This window comes from Loxodonta africana, chromosome 16, assembly GCF_030014295.1.
Source record: "Loxodonta africana isolate mLoxAfr1 chromosome 16, mLoxAfr1.hap2, whole genome shotgun sequence".
NCBI classification, from domain to species: Eukaryota; Metazoa; Chordata; class Mammalia; order Proboscidea; family Elephantidae; genus Loxodonta; species Loxodonta africana.
The window spans coordinates 56,836,248-56,855,602 of NC_087357.1; the positions used below are offsets into that span (position 1 = coordinate 56,836,248).

The 19,355-nt window shown below is 37.8% G+C and overlaps 2 protein-coding genes across 6 annotated transcripts in view; one reads left to right on the forward strand and one right to left on the reverse strand.

Annotated features, from left to right (window-relative positions):
* The window catches only part of PHYHIPL (phytanoyl-CoA 2-hydroxylase interacting protein like), a 58,910-nt gene extending 51,975 nt beyond the window's left edge, over positions 1 to 6,935 (forward strand). The window contains exon 5 of the mRNA XM_003409273.3: positions 5,153 to 6,935. Within this exon, the coding sequence (XP_003409321.1) occupies positions 5,153 to 5,687 (535 nt within the window). The 3' untranslated portion in view covers positions 5,688 to 6,935. The remainder of the gene's footprint in view (positions 1 to 5,152) is intronic.
* An 878-nt stretch (positions 6,936 to 7,813) lies between these two features.
* FAM13C (family with sequence similarity 13 member C) overlaps positions 7,814 to 19,355 on the reverse strand; it is a 160,263-nt gene continuing 148,721 nt past the window's right edge. For 2 of the 5 annotated variants that reach the window (XM_010589140.3, XM_010589138.3), the window contains 4 exons: positions 15,136 to 15,231; positions 13,664 to 13,863; positions 12,228 to 12,329; positions 7,814 to 8,017 (listed from right to left, as the gene is read on the reverse strand). In XM_010589140.3, coding sequence (XP_010587442.1) covers positions 7,894 to 8,017; positions 12,228 to 12,329; positions 13,664 to 13,863; positions 15,136 to 15,231 — 522 coding nt within the window. In that variant the 3' untranslated portion in view covers positions 7,814 to 7,893. Of the gene's footprint in view, positions 8,018 to 11,617; positions 12,330 to 13,663; positions 13,864 to 15,135; positions 15,232 to 19,355 lie in introns of those variants that run through there. The other 3 variants (XM_023546974.2, XM_003409274.3, XM_023546973.2) reach the window with 2 other exon arrangements.

The following is a 19,355-nucleotide window of genomic DNA, read 5'->3' on the forward strand; positions in this document are numbered from 1 at the left end:
AGAGTATATCCTCAGCAAGAAAGGTGTTTCTTTATATTTGTTAATCATAAAAATTGAAAACAAAAAGAAAAATTTACCATTGCTATTTTCTTTAGTAAGAAATACATCAACGGATTAAGTTATTACATCTTTGGTCCTAGGTTTAGATGCCTGGAGTATTGCTAGGATCTATTTTAGGTGGCCACTGGAGGTCAGTATTTCTCTATGATTTTCCCTGTCCTTTGGGTGAGAACTGACCTTTGTTTTGAGGTCCTTAGATTAAGGAGCCATAGTGGCACAGTGGTTAAAGTGTTCAACTTTGGTTTGAAATCACCAGCAGTTCCTCGGGAGAAAGATGTGGCAATCTGCTTCCATAAACATTTACAGCCTGGGAAACCCTATGGGGTCACTATGAGTAGGAATCGACTTGATAGCAGTGGGTTTTTGGGTTTAGACAGTTTTCAAAAATCGTTTTGAAAAGAAAAAGTCAGAGCATCTGAAAAATGGAATAATTTATTCTGTGTGTGTGTGTGTGTGTGTGTGTGTGCATGCGTGCGTAGAGGGAGAGAGATTCCAAGCTACTAGCACAAAAGATATATTTGCTAATGAGGAAATTTATCAGATTTTTCATAATGTTAGTTGTAAAATTCATATAAATTACATCTTAATGCTGTATATATAAATAAAGTATATACACTTGCCAAGGCACGGTGCAATTTTTCAAGTTTTTTTTTAACTTTATTAAAAAAATGAAACCAAAACCTGTTGCCGTCAAGTCGATTCCAAATCATAGTGACCCTATCAGATAGAGAGTAGAACTGTCCCATAGGGTTTCCAGGAAGTGGCTGGTAGGTTCAAACTGCTGACCTTTTGGTTAGCAGCCAAGCTCATTACTGCTCCACCAGGGCTCCATTAAAAGAATAAAAACCCAGAATAAAAAAAAAAAAAAAAAAAAAACCCAGAATAGGAAACATTAATTCCAGTGGATCTTGGTTTCCTTTTTATGTAATGAACTCTAATCAGGACACACACCTTCCTTAATCAGAATCCATGTAAAATGTTATCTTATTATTCAGAATGGAAAGGAACCTTTCACTTGTCTGATAAACTTTCCAAATCATTATAAATTATGAGAAAGCCCGTGGTAAATTCTGACTCATTCTATCTAGAATGAGCTCATTTCATTCTCTTCCTCTAGGAATGATTTCCTAAGTGGACATTGCTTGTCCTTACTCCAAATGAAAATACCACTTTCTCTCTTACCTACTGTGTTTATTGATTAGGTAGCTTAACAGGAAGGGACTACTTATGTGTCCTTAAAATTCTTTTTTATATCTGAAAGTTTTCTCTTCAGGAATCCACTGACATTGGTAGGAAATCTTATACTTTTGGCATGAGATTATAAATCCTCAAAGTTGATATTCTGTCACAAATATTAAGATACTTTTCCTAGCCGAAAATTCCTGTTTCTGTGTGTAGTGAAGAGGCAAAGGCTGACCAGCTGAGAACTTCAGGACTCAAGGAATGACACAGTGATGAGTTTCTTGGATTTCCCCCTCTCATATTCTAGACTAGGTACTGGAGAAGTCAGCAACCCAGAAATGCCAATGGGCATAGGCGAAAAAAAAAAAAAAAATCCCCCCCAGAAAGTCTGTTCTCTCTACCCAAAGGACTAGAAAAAGGGGCAGCCTTGCAAGACAGAAAACTTTTAGACAGCCACCATTCTTTTCCAGCCAAATACCGTGGACAAAAACCTGCAGGCCCCTCCCCACCCCTACCAGCCAAGGCCAAGTGGGAAACCTAGACTTCCACCTAGCCTAGCTGAAGAAGGTACCTTCCCACCACACCCCTCTACAGGGATTGTCTCAGAGAAGGCCAAGTGGGGATCCTGGACTTGCACTCCCCACCTAGTGACAACAGGGTGCCCATCCTTCTCCCCACTGGGGTGGTTATCAGAGGAGGCCTAGTGGAAGCAAAGACTTTTGGTAAAAGACCAGCAGTAATGAAACTTGCCCTCACAATGTCCGTGAAGGCCACATAAGGAGCAGTAATGAGGTGCTCCTTCCCCTTCCCAGCCAGAATGTTAGTGGAGACATAGTAGGAAGCCAAAACTCCCACCCTCACCCAAGAGTAAGTTCCTCTTCCTATGTCATTGGAGCTAGAGTTGGGAATCTGGACTTCTATCCCCCACCTGACAGTAATGATGTGCCCCCCCCCAACTTCTGCCATCTGTACAGTCAGAAGAGGCCTGCTGGTTAAACTGAAGATTTAAATAAGATCCTTATGCTCATATCTAAATACCTAAAACACACAGGATACAACTAAAATTCATTTATCATGCCAAGAACCAGGAAAATCTCAGTTTGAATAACAAAAGGCAGTCCACCAACACCAGCACCAAAATGACAGAGATCTTGGAATTATCTGACAAGGATTTTTTGAGATCAGATGAGATCGAGCACATTCAGTGTGGTACGACCTTAGACCCAACAAGGATATTCAAAGAGCCGCCATAAAGATGCTTCAACAAGCAATTATACTACCACTGATCTGTCAGTTTGTTGCACTGTGGTGCTTCCATGTTGCTACCAGTATTGCAGATACCAGCAGGGTTAACCATGGTGGGCAGGTTTCAGGGGGGCTTCCAGACTCAGACGGACTGGGAAGAGAGATCTGGTGGTCTACTTCAGCAGAGTGACCAGTGAGAACCCTAGGGGCTGCAACAGAACACTGTCCGATACAGTGCTGGCGGATGACCCTCTCGGTGGAAGGCGCTCAGGGTGTACAGTGGCCACGACAATAGGCCTGAGCATATCGACAATTGTGAAGATGGCACAGGACCAGGCAATATTTTGTTCTGTTGTATATTTGTACATGAGTTCACCAGGTGTCTGGGTGACTCTATGGCAACTAACAAAAACGACAAAACACTTGAAACAAATGAAAAGGGAATCAACAAAGAAATAGAAGACATAAAAAACTAAACGGGAATTTCAGAACTGAAAAACACAGTAATAGATAACTCAATAGATGGACCCAGCAGTAGAAAGAAGGGGATAAAAGAGTCAGTGAACTTTTACCCATTGTCCTTAAATCAGTTCTGACTCATAGTGACCCTAGAATTGCCCCATAGAGTTTCAAAGGCTGTAATCTTTACGGAAGCAGACTGCCACATTTTTCTCACTTGGAGCAGCTGGTGGGTTCGAACAAGCAACCTTTCGGTTAGCAACCAAGTACATTAACCACTATACCACCAGGGCTCCTTTAGTGAACTTTAAGGTACAACAATAGAAATAACCCAATCTAAACAACAGAGAGAAAATTGACAAAGATTAGTAGAGCCTCATGAACTTGTGGAACTGTAACAAAAGATCAAAAATTCATGTCATCAGAGTCACAAAAGGAGAGGAGAAAGTTGATAGGGCTGGAAAAAATAGAGAAATAATTACTAAAAATTTCTCATATTTGGCAAATGACATAAATCTACAGATTCAAGAAGGTGAGCAACCAGGATAAACCCAAAATAATTCACACCAAGACACATCATAAACTGTTGAACGCTAAAGACAAACATCTTAAAAGTGGCAAAAGAGAAACAGCACCTTATCCATAAGGGATAAACAATTCATATGACGGGATATCTCATCAGAAAACATGGAAGCCAGAAGGAAATGGCACACCATTTTTCAAGTGCTGAAAGAGGATTGCCAACCCAGAATCCTATATCCCATGAAATTATCCTTCAAGAATGAAGAGGGAATCAAGACATTCTCAGCAAAAGGAAAACTAAGAGAATCTGTCACCAGCAGACCTACCCTAAAAGAAGTTTTTGAAAAAGATAGGAAATGGTAAAAGAAGGAATCTTGGAACCTCACGAGGGAAGAAGAAATAACAGAATAAAAATATGAGGTCCTATCCGGGACACCACACTGCATTTATTCATCATGTTTCCTGGTCTCTTCTGATCTGTGACCGTGTCTTGGTCTTTCCTTGAATCTGCGTTTTTAGTAAGCTCCCTAGGTGGTTCTCAGCACTAGAATTTGAGACCTATTGCTCTTCTGAAACCAGGCGCAGATCCTGGGCACACCTCACTGACCCACAAACTCTAAGAAGCATGTTAAGTAGGGTGGAAACCCTCCCTTGCCTGCCTGGTAGTTTGTACTCTGCATCCCAAATCATGCTGGTAGCAGTTGGAGACTCAGCAAGAAACAGAAACACTCAAGGGTAATTCTGGAGAGAATTTAACAAAAATACGATTAACAGAAATGTAGGCATGTTTAAGGGAACAAGTAAAAAAAAAAAAATGGGGAACAAATAAGGGCTGCTAAAGTAACTAAGAACTATTAAGAGACGAAAGGTTTTACTATTCTTGGAAAGGTGAAGGGGACTAGGGGCCACCCAGAGGAGCAGTAGTTGGGAATGTGTAGTTATAGAAGAACTCAGTCCTGCCAGAACCATAAGGCTTTGAAGCATGGAGGAAGTGAAGGAAGACATGCTCAAGGCTTTCTTCCTCCTACCCTACATTTCTTGCTGGCACGTCCCATTGGCAGAACCCAGCTAGAACCCAAGGGGTAAGGAAGAACTGGATAAGAGTCCCAGGCCACAAAAGAAGACAAGAAGGGTGGAGAATGGGTCTGGGGTGAGGGCAAAGTTACTGTTTTACGCAAAATGCAGGAGATATAGCCTGATAAGTAAATCATGGCTGGATAATTGATCAATTTGATTGTGCTAACATAAGTGAAAGCACTGATTTTGTAACTAAATTCTGGTGGCTTGAAAGAAATATTGGACAGATTTAACGAGTGCTGTTGGTCTAGTTCTCAGTAAGTCATTTCTGAATGTGACTTCAGATACAAGATTTCTAATTCCAGCTTATTTTCTCTGGCTAGGAAACTTATTATGTTGAAGACCTCCAACGTGTGTAGTAGAATATCCTCCTTACTTTAGGGTCAAGGCTAGAATTGGGTTATCTATAAAAATATATATATATATATATATATATATATATATATGTAATGTAAAAAAATTCATTCTCTTTGATCTCATAGCAGGATGGGCATGCAAGCCCTTTAACACTAGACAATTGACTTTTGGGCATATCACCATGCATATGTACAAATTAGTGGCTTTACCACTATCGTACCTGGCAATGACCATTTCTTTTCTCTTGCAGAGAACATCATGGGAATGCTATGCAGCCCTCTGTCAAAGATAACAGTGGTAGCCATGGCTCTCCCATCAGTGGAAAATTAGAAGGTATCTTCTTCAGCTGCAGCACTGAATTCAATACTGGGAAGCCACCCCAAGATTCACCTTATGGAAGATACAGGTTTGAAATCGCAGCAGAAAAACTTTTTAACCCCAATACTAATTTATACTTTGGGGACTTCTACTGTATGTACACTGCTTATCATTATGTGATTCTTGTTATTGCCCCTGAGGGATCACCAGGAGATGAATTCTGTAAGCAGCGCCTTCCTCAGCTAAATTCCAAGGATAATAAATTTTTGACCTGCACAGAAGAAGATGGGGTGCTGGTTTACCATCATGCCCAGGATGTCATTTTAGAAATCATTTACACTGACCCCGTGGATCTTTCTCTGGGCACCGTGGCAGAAATCACTGGTCATCAGCTCATGAGTTTGTCTACTGCAAATGCAAAGAAAGATCCCAGCTGCAAAACCTGTAATATCAGTGTTGGACGTTAATGCCCATATTCTTACTTAGCCCCTTTCCTTCCCCGAGGAGCATTGATCCTCTGTTGTCCATTTTCATCACCAGATGTTTTCCACTGAAGCATGCACATGCCGCTGTCACCAAAAGCAGACTACCATATTTCAGATTTCATCCAGAGTCGTTCTGGTGTTTCCTATTCCCTACCCTTCCCACTACTTTCAATGATGAAGTATCCTAAGTTCTCCTTCTGACACTTTATTGCCTAGATGCTGCAATGTTTTTATTTTTCTTTTATGCCAAACATAACAAAACAATTCTATATAGACCGCTTTAGCAAAATATCAAATAATGGCTTATAAATGGTGTTTAAATATGCATTCATTTTAATCTACTGAACAAATGCTGGGAAAACTCCAGACCGCATGAAAGGGTGTAATTGCAGCATGAGTTAAATCTTGAAGCCTAGAATTGTCAGCACTTCCAACTTGTTGTTTGATGGTGTTATTTATGTTATTTATATTAGCTAACAGGGAACAACTGCTGTGTTTCAACATAATAAATATAATAGAAAAATATTTTATTCGTATTGTTGTATAAAATATTTACAGTCATAGAATATATAGAGTTACATTTTAATAGCAATTGTATACATGTCACGAAACCATTTCCCTTATCAAAGCTTTAGTTTGTAAACCTCAAATTGTTGTGTATCTGTCCTGTTACAAGTAGATGACTTTAATTAAACACATTTACGAAGGACGTTATTCTGATTCATAAAAGTTATAAAACGTCACATAAATACAGAGAAAACAATAAGTCTCTGAAATAGTCTGCTTCTGAAAGTCAATATTCTTCCCATCCAAACTAGATGAAAACGTGAATTTCTTCAACATCATGCTTAAACATTACAGAAAATAGAAATGCATAGTTGCTACATGAAAGAAAATGTTGATTTTTACTTGTTTTTACAAAAAGAAAAATAAACATGTGCTTTTTTAGTACAAAGTAACACAAAATATTATATACTGAAGTTGATGAACAAATCAAATATTCTGGCTTCATATCTAAGACGTTATGGCAAACAATTTTCAAACCTTTAATTTTGTACAGAAACAAGAATAACAACTATAGCTTGTGAGAAAGCTTTTTTGACTTTACGAAGTATAGATCTTGGAACATTAAGAAAAATGCATATTCTCAATGGAAAAATAGTTATATAATCTTAGTTAAAATAAACAAAAAGATTAGCAATCTTAACTATGATCACATTAGATTATATACTAGACACATATCTATCCAAAATATCTATTTTCAAATTTTAATGCAATATTTTAATATAAACATCTGTCAATTATAGACAAAGATAGTAATTCACAAAGTACATGCTATCAGAATGAACTTTGGTAATCAGAAATGCAAAATTTCAAATAACAGATAAAATATTGTGATTTTTTTTAATATAGAAATAAAAAATTAGCAGTGACACATTCTAGTATATGTTAGAGTTACTGAAAGCCTAGCAGACTTAAGGAACAATGTAGTAGATTTTTAAAAACCACTTAAAAATCTATTAGAGCTTCAAATAAGTTACTGTCTTACTAGCTGCATCCCTTTCTACACGAACATAAGCAGAAATTCTTTTCTTCCTCTCACTAGGCTTTTCCGTACATCAACACAAGCAGTCTTTGAACACTAAATAGACTTTCCCTAACAAGTAGCCTGTTAAACAAGTAGATGCTATATGTTATTTAGGTTTCACAAAATATTAGGTAACTTTTTTAAGTAATTATATTGATTGAATTTTCGCCTTGGCATGGAGCGGGTTGGATTTTTTTTTTTTTTTTTCCAATTATACTGTCACTTGTATTCTTCCCCTCATTTAAATTCCTCTTCCTCATATATGGGGCCCTGGTGGCACAGTGGTTAAGAGCTATAACTGCTAACCAAAAGGTCAGCAGTTCGAATCCACCAGCCACTTCCTTGTAAACCCTATGGGGCAGCTCTCCTGTCCTATAGGGTCGCTATGAGTTGAAACCAACTTGAGGGCAAGAGGTTTGGTTTCGGGTTTTTTCCTCATGTATAATTACAGTTGCCATCCTTTCTTAGAAACAACTAATACTACCATTAAAGTGCTTCAATTTTCAGTATGTCAAAACTATAGCAGGAATGATAGGAGAAAATAAACTTGATTTTTTAATTTTTTCTTGGATGAAAGTGATCCAGGAACATTTCCTGACCTCAAATCGTTTTGGCTACATCTTGCTTGCTGATGAGGACCTCTAGTAGTCTCAGTTTGGCTTTTATATGCTTGTATTCATGGTACTCGTCTGCCATGGGGATCCTATCTTCCTTTTGTGGACTTCTGCAAAATGGAAAATACAGTCTCTTAGTTCATAATGAATCAAGCTATTACAAATCCTTTTTGAATTTGAATTCATACATGAGAAAGTACAGCGTAGCAGCTTCTCTTTATTTTCTGCACCATGTCTTCTTTACCTTTGGGAACTTGAATGGTTTAGATGATGTGCAAATACATGGCCCAGTACATAGGTATATATGACAGTAGGGCAAGGGAAAAACAGAAAACCCTCAAGGCATTCTGTGTCCAGTCATTCTCCCATTACCTCTCACAGTCCCATATCTTGTAAAATGTTCAGCCCTTATAGTAAGAGTTATTAAAAATGTCAATCTAAAATGACAGCAATTTAGTTACAGAAATAATTTATAAATTTATGATGGCAGGGAGAAAAAAGCTTAGTTGCTACCTTACAAACCTGAAACATTTCCAAGTTTCCTTGTAATTATAATGCCTATCTCTGCGAATGCAAAGTAGAATCACTGAGGAGTTCCATGATAGAGGCAATTGATAAGAGTCCAAATTGCAATGGTTCTCTTCTGCACACTAATTCTGAAAAGACTAGACATACAACAATGCATAGATTTTTGTACACGTGCATTCTAACTACTACATGTTCTCGCCATTTACTACGAGAAATAATTGGGTAGCATCTGCAGTTAAAATCATTTGCCTTCCCACAAAAATATATTGCCAGGATAGGTTTTCTAAAGGCAAATAGTTGCTGCAAGTTTTGAGAAGGTTCTTTTCATCTTGGCTGATAAGATGACCAATTGTTTTTAAGATATTTCCACTCATGACTTTTCAGTTGCAACTGAATACAAACATAAGTATTCTCCAATGTTAGTATGGCTGAAACTGGGCAAACAGTAAACATTTAGTGTTTTACCTGTTTCCCAGTATTCATAAAAAGATATTTCTTGACACTATTACAAAAAAAAAAAAAACCCAGATGATCTATAAAGATTCTCTAAGAGTGTAGTTATCTACTTGTGTGGTACCACAGTTTACTGCTCTGGAGTATCTAGTAGAGAACTCAGAAAAGTCCATAAATCCATAGACCTGTCTTTTAAATGTTGCCTAAATTATATAACATAATTCCTTTGCTTCCATTCTATCCTGTGTGCCAACCGTATCATAGTAGCTGGGTGCCTGAATACCACCTTGATTTGTGTAAGCAGATCTAAGTGAAGGAAGAAGTGGTCAAATTTATAGGGAACACTCATAATCAATAACATGACTTTTTCCTGGTCCTACATACCCCCATTTTGGCAAATAAACAAGAGTGCTATGGCCAGAATGAAAAATGTTCCCGTCTTCCCTGAAGAAATCGTCCCATTATATAAAACATGCTTAAGTCCACAGCACAGCTCTCAGCCCCTAATTGCTAACAATAATATCATCTATGTGATTACCATGCCTCTTACATGGTAAATATTACCAAGAAAATTTATAGTACCTTAAAATTTCTAGCAATCCATTTGCATGGTTATTTTACCTTATGGTTAAAAAAACCAAACCACACCCATTGCCATCCAGCTGATTCTGACTCATAAAAAATGACTCATAGCCACCCTATAAAAAACACCCAGTGTCATAGAGTCACCCTATAAAAAACACCCAGTGCCATAGAGCCACCCTATAGGACACAGTAAACTGCCCCATAGGATTTCCAAGGAGCCGCTGGTGGATTTGAACTGCTGATCTTGTGGTGAGCAGCCAAACGCTTACTCACTTCGACACCAGGACCCCATGGATGTTTTGGCCTTTTCAATAAGATGTCTTAGGAAAACAGGATTAATATCTGTATTTTCCAACTGTTTAATTTTAATTTTCGTAATCACCACTTTCGCATTTAGTTAAAATATATCACCACAAGAGGGCGTACAATCTCATAGCCAGTTATAGGCATACCTGAAGTGGGTTTAGGACTCAGAGATGCAGAATACTATAGATAGAACATAACTAGCATCCTTGTGTGCAAATAGACATGCCAAATACTACTGCAGATCTACTAGGCAAGACTACTAGCACTTTGGGGGGTTCTCAAACTCTTTAAGGTAGATTCCTGAGTTCAAATGGGTAAAAATGTAAATTTATTCAGAGAACCTAGTTATGAAAAGAATTTATGTACATATTAAAGTGATTGACTAGTTTCTCACATATGATGACTATTTAGATTTGGAATACTGATACCATCTGGCCATGTATTTCCCTGAGTGAAAAATCCCACAAAATACATTTAATCTAAAGGAAGCAGAGATCAGAAACTTTTAGGCAAATCGATATATACCCAAAGCATAGTATAGCTGACAGTCCTGAGAGACAAATTCACAACTTAAGGAATGTTTTGCAAAGAAAGTTGTATGAAAGTGTGGTAAAGAAAACCAAACCCGTTGCCGTCAAGTTGATTCCAACTCATAACGACCCTATAGGACAGATTAGAACTACCCAATAGGGCTTTCAGGGAGTGGATGGTGAATTCAAACTGCCAAACTTTAGCTCATCAGAAAAGAAAAAGGTATGGAAAAAGAAAAATAAGAAATAATGCTTTATACTCTAAATTTAGCATCCACGAAACACTTCTCACTAGATTAGTTAACACCAGCAGGACAATAAATGCCACAAACAACAATCATTTAAGTGTCTGTAATCCTCACAGCCATCCTATGAACTAGTTACTATTTGGAGAAACAGACTTAGAGAGATGAAGTTATTTGGCCCAAATCACAAAAACTAGCCATTCAAACCATGCCATTTCCTCAGGAAAGTAGGATTTAACAACTGGAGAGGAAGATTCCAGGTACGAAGCTAGGTGGGTTCCATCTGTATTTGCTGGATGCAAAAAAAATTCCTGACGTAATAGGTCCAGTTGTAGTGAACAGCCCTGGAGGTCTGAAATGGAAAAGCTGCAATGACTAAGAGGTGAGTAGTTCAAAGTGCCTTTAGAAGATAGTCCATCTCCACCAGGGTAACCCTCAGGCTGCTGAAATGAAAGCGATTGATGGAAAGGAACATCAAGGAAAAAAACCAGTGTAGTACTGACTCCGGTGCTTATGTTTTAAAACCCAAAGGGAGGTTTTAAAACCCAAAGGGAGATTTTAATCTCATCTCTGCCACTTAGTAACTTTTGACTTTGAAAAGTTACAGCCTGTTTTTTGTTTTTTTTTAAGACTGGTGTCTCATATGATAGCATAACAAAAACAAATCCACTGCCATTGATTCCGACTCATAGCGCCCCTGTAGGACAGAGTAAAACTGCCCCATGAGTTTTCTAAGGAGCGGCTGGTGGATTCAAACTGCCAACCTTTTGGTTAGCAGCCGAGCTCTTAACCACTGATCTTACAACAGAAGAAACTGAGGCTCAGAATGGCAAAGTGTTTTATCATTATTTTATTGATGATACACCAAAAATTAGTGGAAACTAATGGAACGCATGATGAAACTAGGGTTGACACAAAAAAATAGAGGACAAATAGAGGATAAAGCTCTAAAACATTCATTTAAGGTATAAAAAATATATATATAAGGTATAAAAAATAGAAAGGATAAATATGAACTTCTGACCACATTCTGAAATAAAATAATTAGGGGAAGATCCTGAAGTTTAAAGGAGATATTTAAAGCAAAAGAAAAATTATTCTTCAATAAAGTAGGGAATACCTGTGTAACTAAGTAATCAGGAACCGTTGAGTTGGTTCCACCCATAGCGACCCTATATACAACAGAACAAAACACTTTCTGGTTTGTGCCATCCTCACAATCGTTGCTATGTTTGAGCCCATTGTTGAAGCCACTGTGCCAATCCATCTCACTGAGGGCCTTCCTCTTTTTTGCTGATCTCTCTACCTTACCAATCGTGATATCCTTCTCCAAGGACTTGTCCCTCCTGATAACATGGTTTTAATAGGTTTTTTTTAAAGTTTAGATAAATTCAACACTTGAAAAGAGATTTATTATGCAAAGTTAGGGATGTTTGGAGTAGGTTCTTTAGTTTTTAAAGGTTGATGTCACACTTGACAGCTACAGCCTCCCATAAAACATTCCTAATAATTGCACTATAGAATGTTGCATTGAACAAATCCTAGGTCTAAGCCAATATGATAATTTTTAACCTCTTATATAAACTCCCTGTTTCTGCAGAAAGTTGCAGCTTATTCCTGTCAACAGTTCTCTAGGAAATATTAACTTAAAAAATATCTCTTCCCACACTCACCTTCCTGTTTGTTTAAAAAACTGTTCTTCAAATTCCCTTAGGGCTTTCCGAAGTCTCTTCTTATCAGCCCTCGTTTCTCGGAGATGGTCAAGAAGCACAGGCCTGGAACAAGTAAAATATGTATTTGCAATTACTGATCTCTGGCCTAACCTATTCGGCAAAAGCATATTATGATTCTGAGTGCTCTGCTTAAAGAGTGTCTTTTGAATAGTATGGCATATGTAGAGCCTGATCATAGGGGCACACATAAGCAGGGGAAATTACCCAATGAAAGCAATGTGATAGGAAAGGAGAAATACAGCAGGCAGAGAGACTGGTTTGAGTTCACTGTAAGAAGTAATGAGGGTAATGGCTGTATGAATAGATGAAGGAAGAACAGACGTTTTGAAGAAATAATCATCAGTATTTGGTGACAGACAACATAAAAGACACAAGAGGAAGAGACTCCAAAGAAAACTCTACCCTTCCAGTCTGTAGGGTGGGGAGAATGACAGTGTCCTTGGGAATTAAATTAAGCCTGAGTATAGTATAGTTACACTGCAAATTCTACTCACCTCATTCTTCTAAAAGAAGAAAGAAGAGTCATACATTTTAGAAGTGAGATTTTTAAACTGGGGACCCTATGTAGGGGTTTCAGTAACTGTGAACTCCCTGAAATTATATATGGGCATTTTCTAAGAAAAAATTCTATTGCTTTCAAAAAAGTCCAACACCCCCAAAAAGTTAGAGGAACCACTACTTTAGAACAAGAAAGAAAAGAAAAAGGGTTTTCTGCATCCAAACAAGTTATTCTTCTGTGAAATTAAGGTAGCAACTGATTCTCTAAGCACATTAAAATCTCACCTTACACTGTAGTCCTTAGCTTCACCTCATAAATTTGTGTGGTTCCCATCCCTATCTTGGGATATAAACTCACTGCACTATATAATAGATGTTATAAGAAAATCTCATAATCTGGGCTGTAATATACAAAGAAGGCCAAATAATCAAAAGGAATGCCAGCCGCTGATGATAGCAATAATGAAATACTAATGAAAATCCAAATAGCTACTGCCGAAGGACCATTAGGAGACAAGAGACAACTCATTTACTTAAAGCCAAGAGGATTTTTCAGCATTTTCAAGGGCCAGCTCTGCTTTACACCCTGCTCAGTGTTAGACTGGGGTCAGACCTTGCTGAAAAGAGGTGTGGCCATTGCAAATTAAGTATTAGCATTTATGGCATCTTTAGGATCTTATTGGGAGCCCTTGGCTTCTCATGGCTTTGTCTTCTCCATTCTCCAGTTAAGAAGACAACCAGATTATCCTTTTAGGACTACTTTTTGGTGGATGGCACTTGTTAGAGAGTCTAATAGCTCTTTTGAACTTCATATGCAGATACAAGGTACCTCAGGCTAGGAGTTAAAATGAGACTCCACACTTAGGATTTACACTCACATGGTGGCCTCATGTAAATTGGACATGGAGAGGGCTGGTTGTTTGACTTCTTTCTTTTCATCTGGTAGCAGGGCCCCAACAGGTTCAATTTCACTGGAGTAGGTGAGGTGGTCACCAACAGGGATGTGAGATGCTGGATCTGGCAAAGAAGATTGTTGGCTTCCCCGTGGACACTCTTCATCAGAGTCCTCTTCCTCCTGCTTATCACAGGTAAAGTTAAATAAAGTCACAAAATGTGAAGTGCCTGTTGAGGAAGCAAAACCAGGAAGGGGAACCATAAACGTACATCATGAAAATCATTAGATGATCCCCTGTGCCTACTGAGGACCAGGAAGAAAGCAACTAAGATGAGCAAAGAGGCACCCATTCTGGGCTAAAATGCTCACCATGTTCATCTGTGTTTACTGTGCCAAAGAAGGCACAGCCATTCAGGATCTGGTCCAGTTCTGTACTACATTGTCAAGTGATTCCTCCCCATGACCCAAACCTTCTGGGTCCTAGGTCCACACCAGTGATGTGAGTTCAGATAAGATGGACTACAGACCCATTCTGTCACCCAGAAATACCCCAAATCAGGTCCAGATATGGGCCACATTCGGGCAGAGAGGTACTTAGCAAACTGACAAATACAGGGAAGAGCTCTATGAAGGTCAAACAAAGCAGGATTACTCCTTAACATGTTCTGATACTCCTTATCATGAACAAAAGATTGTCTTGCAAGGAATATCTGAAAATCATACTCTATTTTAAATGAGGAAATTTCAAAGACTATGAATCATTATGTTTTATGTCTTTAAAAATACTTAAGTATAAATATATTCAATATTTAAGTATAAATATATTCAAGTATACTTAAATTTATATTAATTATTCCTTTTTATATTGATAACTTGAGCAAATGTTTTGGTACTGTTGGAGTGGTATTTGTGGTACATTTTCTAGTTCTTTATTCCCATAAATCATTCTTTATTAAAAGTAGTCTAACTCAATTTCAGCACTTCTATTTTCTATTGAAAGAAATCTACTCATATTTTTTTATGATGATTGTCAAATGGTACCCAAACCAAATGCTACATTATATCAAGGAACATAATATCAATTTTCTTATTAAAGGAGAAGGATTAACCAATACACACAGAATAGACGGGCTCTGTCTGGTCTAGCATTAGACAATGCCAAGCTGAAATAAATTGGTTCTTCTTCCGACTCAAGACAATGGAAGCAAATGTTAAAACTGACTTCAAATATATAATAGCTCTAACTGTATTGAATAAACACAATAGTTCTAATTACCAGCCACTGTTAAGTACAGTATTAGGGTTGGGGGAAGCCACTTTCTATTTTCTGAAATAATAACTGGCCATGTTGGCAGCATATATTGCCTTTATAACTCTAACAGTACTGCCTCCCTAACTAAACATCAATACCAGCACCAGTACAGGCTTCTAGTTAATGCAAGCATCCTGACTTACAATTGTTGGGATTAGGGAAGGTGTTGATAAGATTTGCTTGATAATTCTGTATCGGTCGTAAAGAGGCTTTATGAGGTTCTTGTCTTGCTTAATTACCTGAAAGACATGAAATTCATTATTGCTCCTTTCTCAGACAAGGATCAAAACGCACCAATGTTTTTAGCAGGCAAAAAAGTAAATGTCTTGAAGAATCAAAGTAAAGGACTATAACACTATAATGCAACAGTAATTAGAAAAAGTAAAAGAATGTGTAAGGTGCTATATAAAGCACATGACAATTTTCTTTGGGAGAAGTTTCTTAAAGACCAGCTCTAAGTTTAGAAAGATATTTTTAAAACTTTCTGGAGGAGTCTTCAATGCCTCTTCTTTCATTACTTCATTTTCAAAAAATCAATAGGTGATCAAGACCTATTGATTTTTATTCTGAAAAATCTATTTTATCTGTGCTTCCATAATTATATTCACAAACACCAACCTTGTCCAGGTCTTCATCCTTAAATACTTGGATTATATACTAGTTTACTGGCTAGCTCTGACATAAACTAGGCAATTGTGATTGGTAAGGTTGTACGCAAGCTGGCTAGGCCATGATTCTTAGTGGTTTGGCAGATATTAAGTAAGCTGTGATCTGGTGTGAGCAGCTAATCAGCTGAAGGGGGAGTTTCTTTGGGGGTGTGGCCTTTATCCAATATATATGAATGTTCTAGCAAAGCTCGATCTCCCTTGATATCCTGCATCCTACTCGTCATCCTCTGACCTCTGATTCCTGATTCTTGAGCCAATAGCCTGCTGCCTGACCTGTAGATTTTGGGATTCACCAGCTCTTGCAACCCTGTGAGCCAGCAGCCTTCTGCCTGACCCGCTGATTTTGGGTTCATCAGTCCCTGCAACCATGTGAGTCAGGAGAAGCCTCCAGTCTCACCCCTGACCCACAGATTTGGGGCTTGCCAGCCTCCACAGCTGTGTTACTTCCTTAAAAAAAATATATATTCATATATACACTTCATCGGCTATCAGGTCACTATGAGTTGGCATTGACTCGATGGCAAGGGGTTTGGTTTTTTGTTTTTTAGGTCCACTATCCATTCAATGTCCCTCTATTGTATGACCCATCCATAAGAACTGTTTTCAACAGGTCACACCATGCATAAAAATCTGAATAGCTTACTATCTATTTATTATCATCAATCCAAAGTAACCAAACTCTTATGCTTGGCTTAGTTTTCTCCCCGCTGTGTATTCTGCATTAATTTGCAATAGATGTACTACACGTGGCCTCCTCTTTCCCTCTAGACCAATGGTCCTCACTCAGCAGAGAATGGAAGGAACGTGGTAGAAATTGCACAATACATAATCACCCAGGTATCTTTTATCAAAGTACATATGCCCAAAAGTGCTATCTGGCTCTGCCTTCCAGATTCCCCAAAGAGAATCTTAAGGGGAAAAAAGATGGCTTGAGCATGTATATTTTTAAAGCTTTCCAGTTATTCTCATACTACCCTGAGAACATTGCTGGTCCCTGTTGATCTGACTTTCTATCTCATTATCTGGCCTTAACTTTCTTCCATGTTTCAGTTTTCTTGGCCCAAGTAAGAAGTTTCTTGAGAACAGATATCACATCATATATTTTATTAAATTCTCACAGTACCCAACATATCCCATTCCCACTACCAATCTATTAATTCACCTTTATATGCAAAAAGAACCCTGTTTTTTATAATCTTCATATAAATTATACAAGCTACAATCTAAGTTTTCCTCTTTATTCTTAGCAGAAAGAAAGATCACCTCTTCTCTGTAGAAGCCTTTTAAGTATTAAGTGACTCCAGGAACTTTCAATTTTCTAGCTCAACCATTTCTTAAATATTTGCTTAGTCATGACACAGCTTTCCAAGAAAAACAAAATCCATCAAAACATATTCCCTAGGATTTTAATAGGTGATAGAGGAAAGAAATCGCAATCTAACCAATTCAGAAAACATTGAAATGTTTTCTTTTTAAAATGCAGCACTCATCGGGATTTATATCCCACAGAAAGCACTTCATAAAATGCCACACTTAAGTATTATTGGCATCCTTCTGTTGAGCTCTGGTGGCACAATGGTTAAGCACTTGGCTGCTAACCAAAAGGTTGGCAGTTCGAAACTCCCCCCCCCCGGCACCCAACAGCCCAGTGACTCTGCGAGAGAAAAACATGGAGATCTGCTGTAAAGCCAAGAAAACTCTATGAGGACAGTTCTCCTCTGCCACATGGGGTTGCTATGAGTCGGAATTGACCCAGTGGCACCCAACAACTACTGTTGCAATTTGATTTTTGTGATTTTATTTATTTATAGTACATTGCCTAGATTCTAGAAAAAATTAAATTTAATCCTAAAAGAAAAGAAAAGGGGGGAGTGACCAGAAAGCAAGTTAGAATGATGAATGACCATCCCAGGTTTGTTTCCTTTTGGGCCCTGATCATAGTTTTTTGGGAAAGAAGTGCTGTAGTGCAACTGCTTCTACAAGTGCATTTGTCTTCCCTCCTCCCATGCCACCGTCCCATTGATCCTTCCATTGTAAACCACCGAAATGCATAAGAAAAATCCTCTTTAATCTTCTCCATAGGGGGTTCTTCTTCAAGGTGATAGATAAAACTGACTTTCTCTTCTCTGGAGATTAAGTGGCAGAAGTCTTTTACTATTTACCTTTAGGGACTCAAGTCTGCTGAGATTTTTCTGTGTCTAAGTATTCCCAACCGCTCTGTTGAGGGAGACACGATGTATGGAACAAGTCTGACCATTTGACAGAACTAACAACGTATAAAGTCAGTAATTGAAATAAGCATGCAAAAGAAATTTATAAGCAGGGTAAGGCACATCAGCAGTAACCTTGAAACCAGAGGACCCGAGTTCAGACACCCACCTTCGAAACTTGCAATCTCTGTGTGATCTCTGAACTCTAACTTCCTGGTATGCCGAATGACGATCACTTTTAATAAGATATCACAGTAAATACGCCTGGCACAGACTCAAGCACGCTAAATGTTAGTTGAGCTATCAAACTAGTCAACCCTGAGATTACTATCAATGTCGTCTATTACTAAAAAAGGAATATTGTGGTGTTATAAAAGACTAGATTTTAAAAAGAAGAAGAAAGAAACTATGTCTTGATGGAAAAACTCTATGGAATATATAAATTTTAAAAAGGACACATAATTGTGTAGATGGCAACCTAAGAATATATATTGATAATTACTTGTATATTTATTTAAAAAAAAAAACAAAACTCCAAAAGGAGACATAAACTATCAATAACAATAGCTATCTGCTTGGGGTGGAAGACCTCAGAGCTGGAGATGGTGGAGATAGGGTAGTCAGGAGTCTTTTTATTATGTAAACTTTTAGATATACATATTATATATATTTACATAAAATATATGTATTTTGAACTATGTGAGAAAGTATTACCTAGTCAATAAATTAAAAAATTTTAAGGATATATAAGCAGGAAGAAGAACTTGATGGTCTCTTTCTTTTGGTGCTCTTACCTCAAAGTCTTCCCTCTTCCCAACTCACAACAAAGATACTAATCACTTCTTAATGTTTTGTTGATTTTAAAAGTTAAAATAAATTAAGTTTTTGTTTTTATTTTTAATCTTCCCCCCTCAAAGATGCTACAGTTGATGAAAGACCAGAAGAGGTAACTGCCAGTATAAGTACTGGTACCAATTCAAGATTTTCAAAAGAAAAGGGCATAAATAGGCACTAGAGTCATAGCCAGGGAATGATTCATTTCCAGTCCACAAAAGATGCTCCGTGACCCAGAAGTAATTATCTCCAAAAATCATCCATAGATGAAAGAGGAAGAAAATTGCTCAGTAACCATATCTGAACTGACAAGGCAATATTGTAGGATTTATCAGCTTTAGTATGGGCTCTGACTAAACACCCAAAGCAAAAAATTCAGAAATGAAGAGTCACAATAAAGGTCTATCTAGAAAAATAATTTTTCATCTTGGAAGTTTTATTATTTAATGCATTTTCAGCAGTAAGGCAAGAACCCCAGATTAAAGTTATCTGTCAATTTGAGTTTAAAGAAGCGGGACCTAATGAGATGCTGTCAAGTGCTGATGAGTTCACTGAAGAGCTAGGAATAATACCAGCTGCTCTGGAAATTTAGTCTGCCCTTTGGTTCTACTATAGCCTCTGGACTTCTCCTTAGGACCTACCTTATGACCG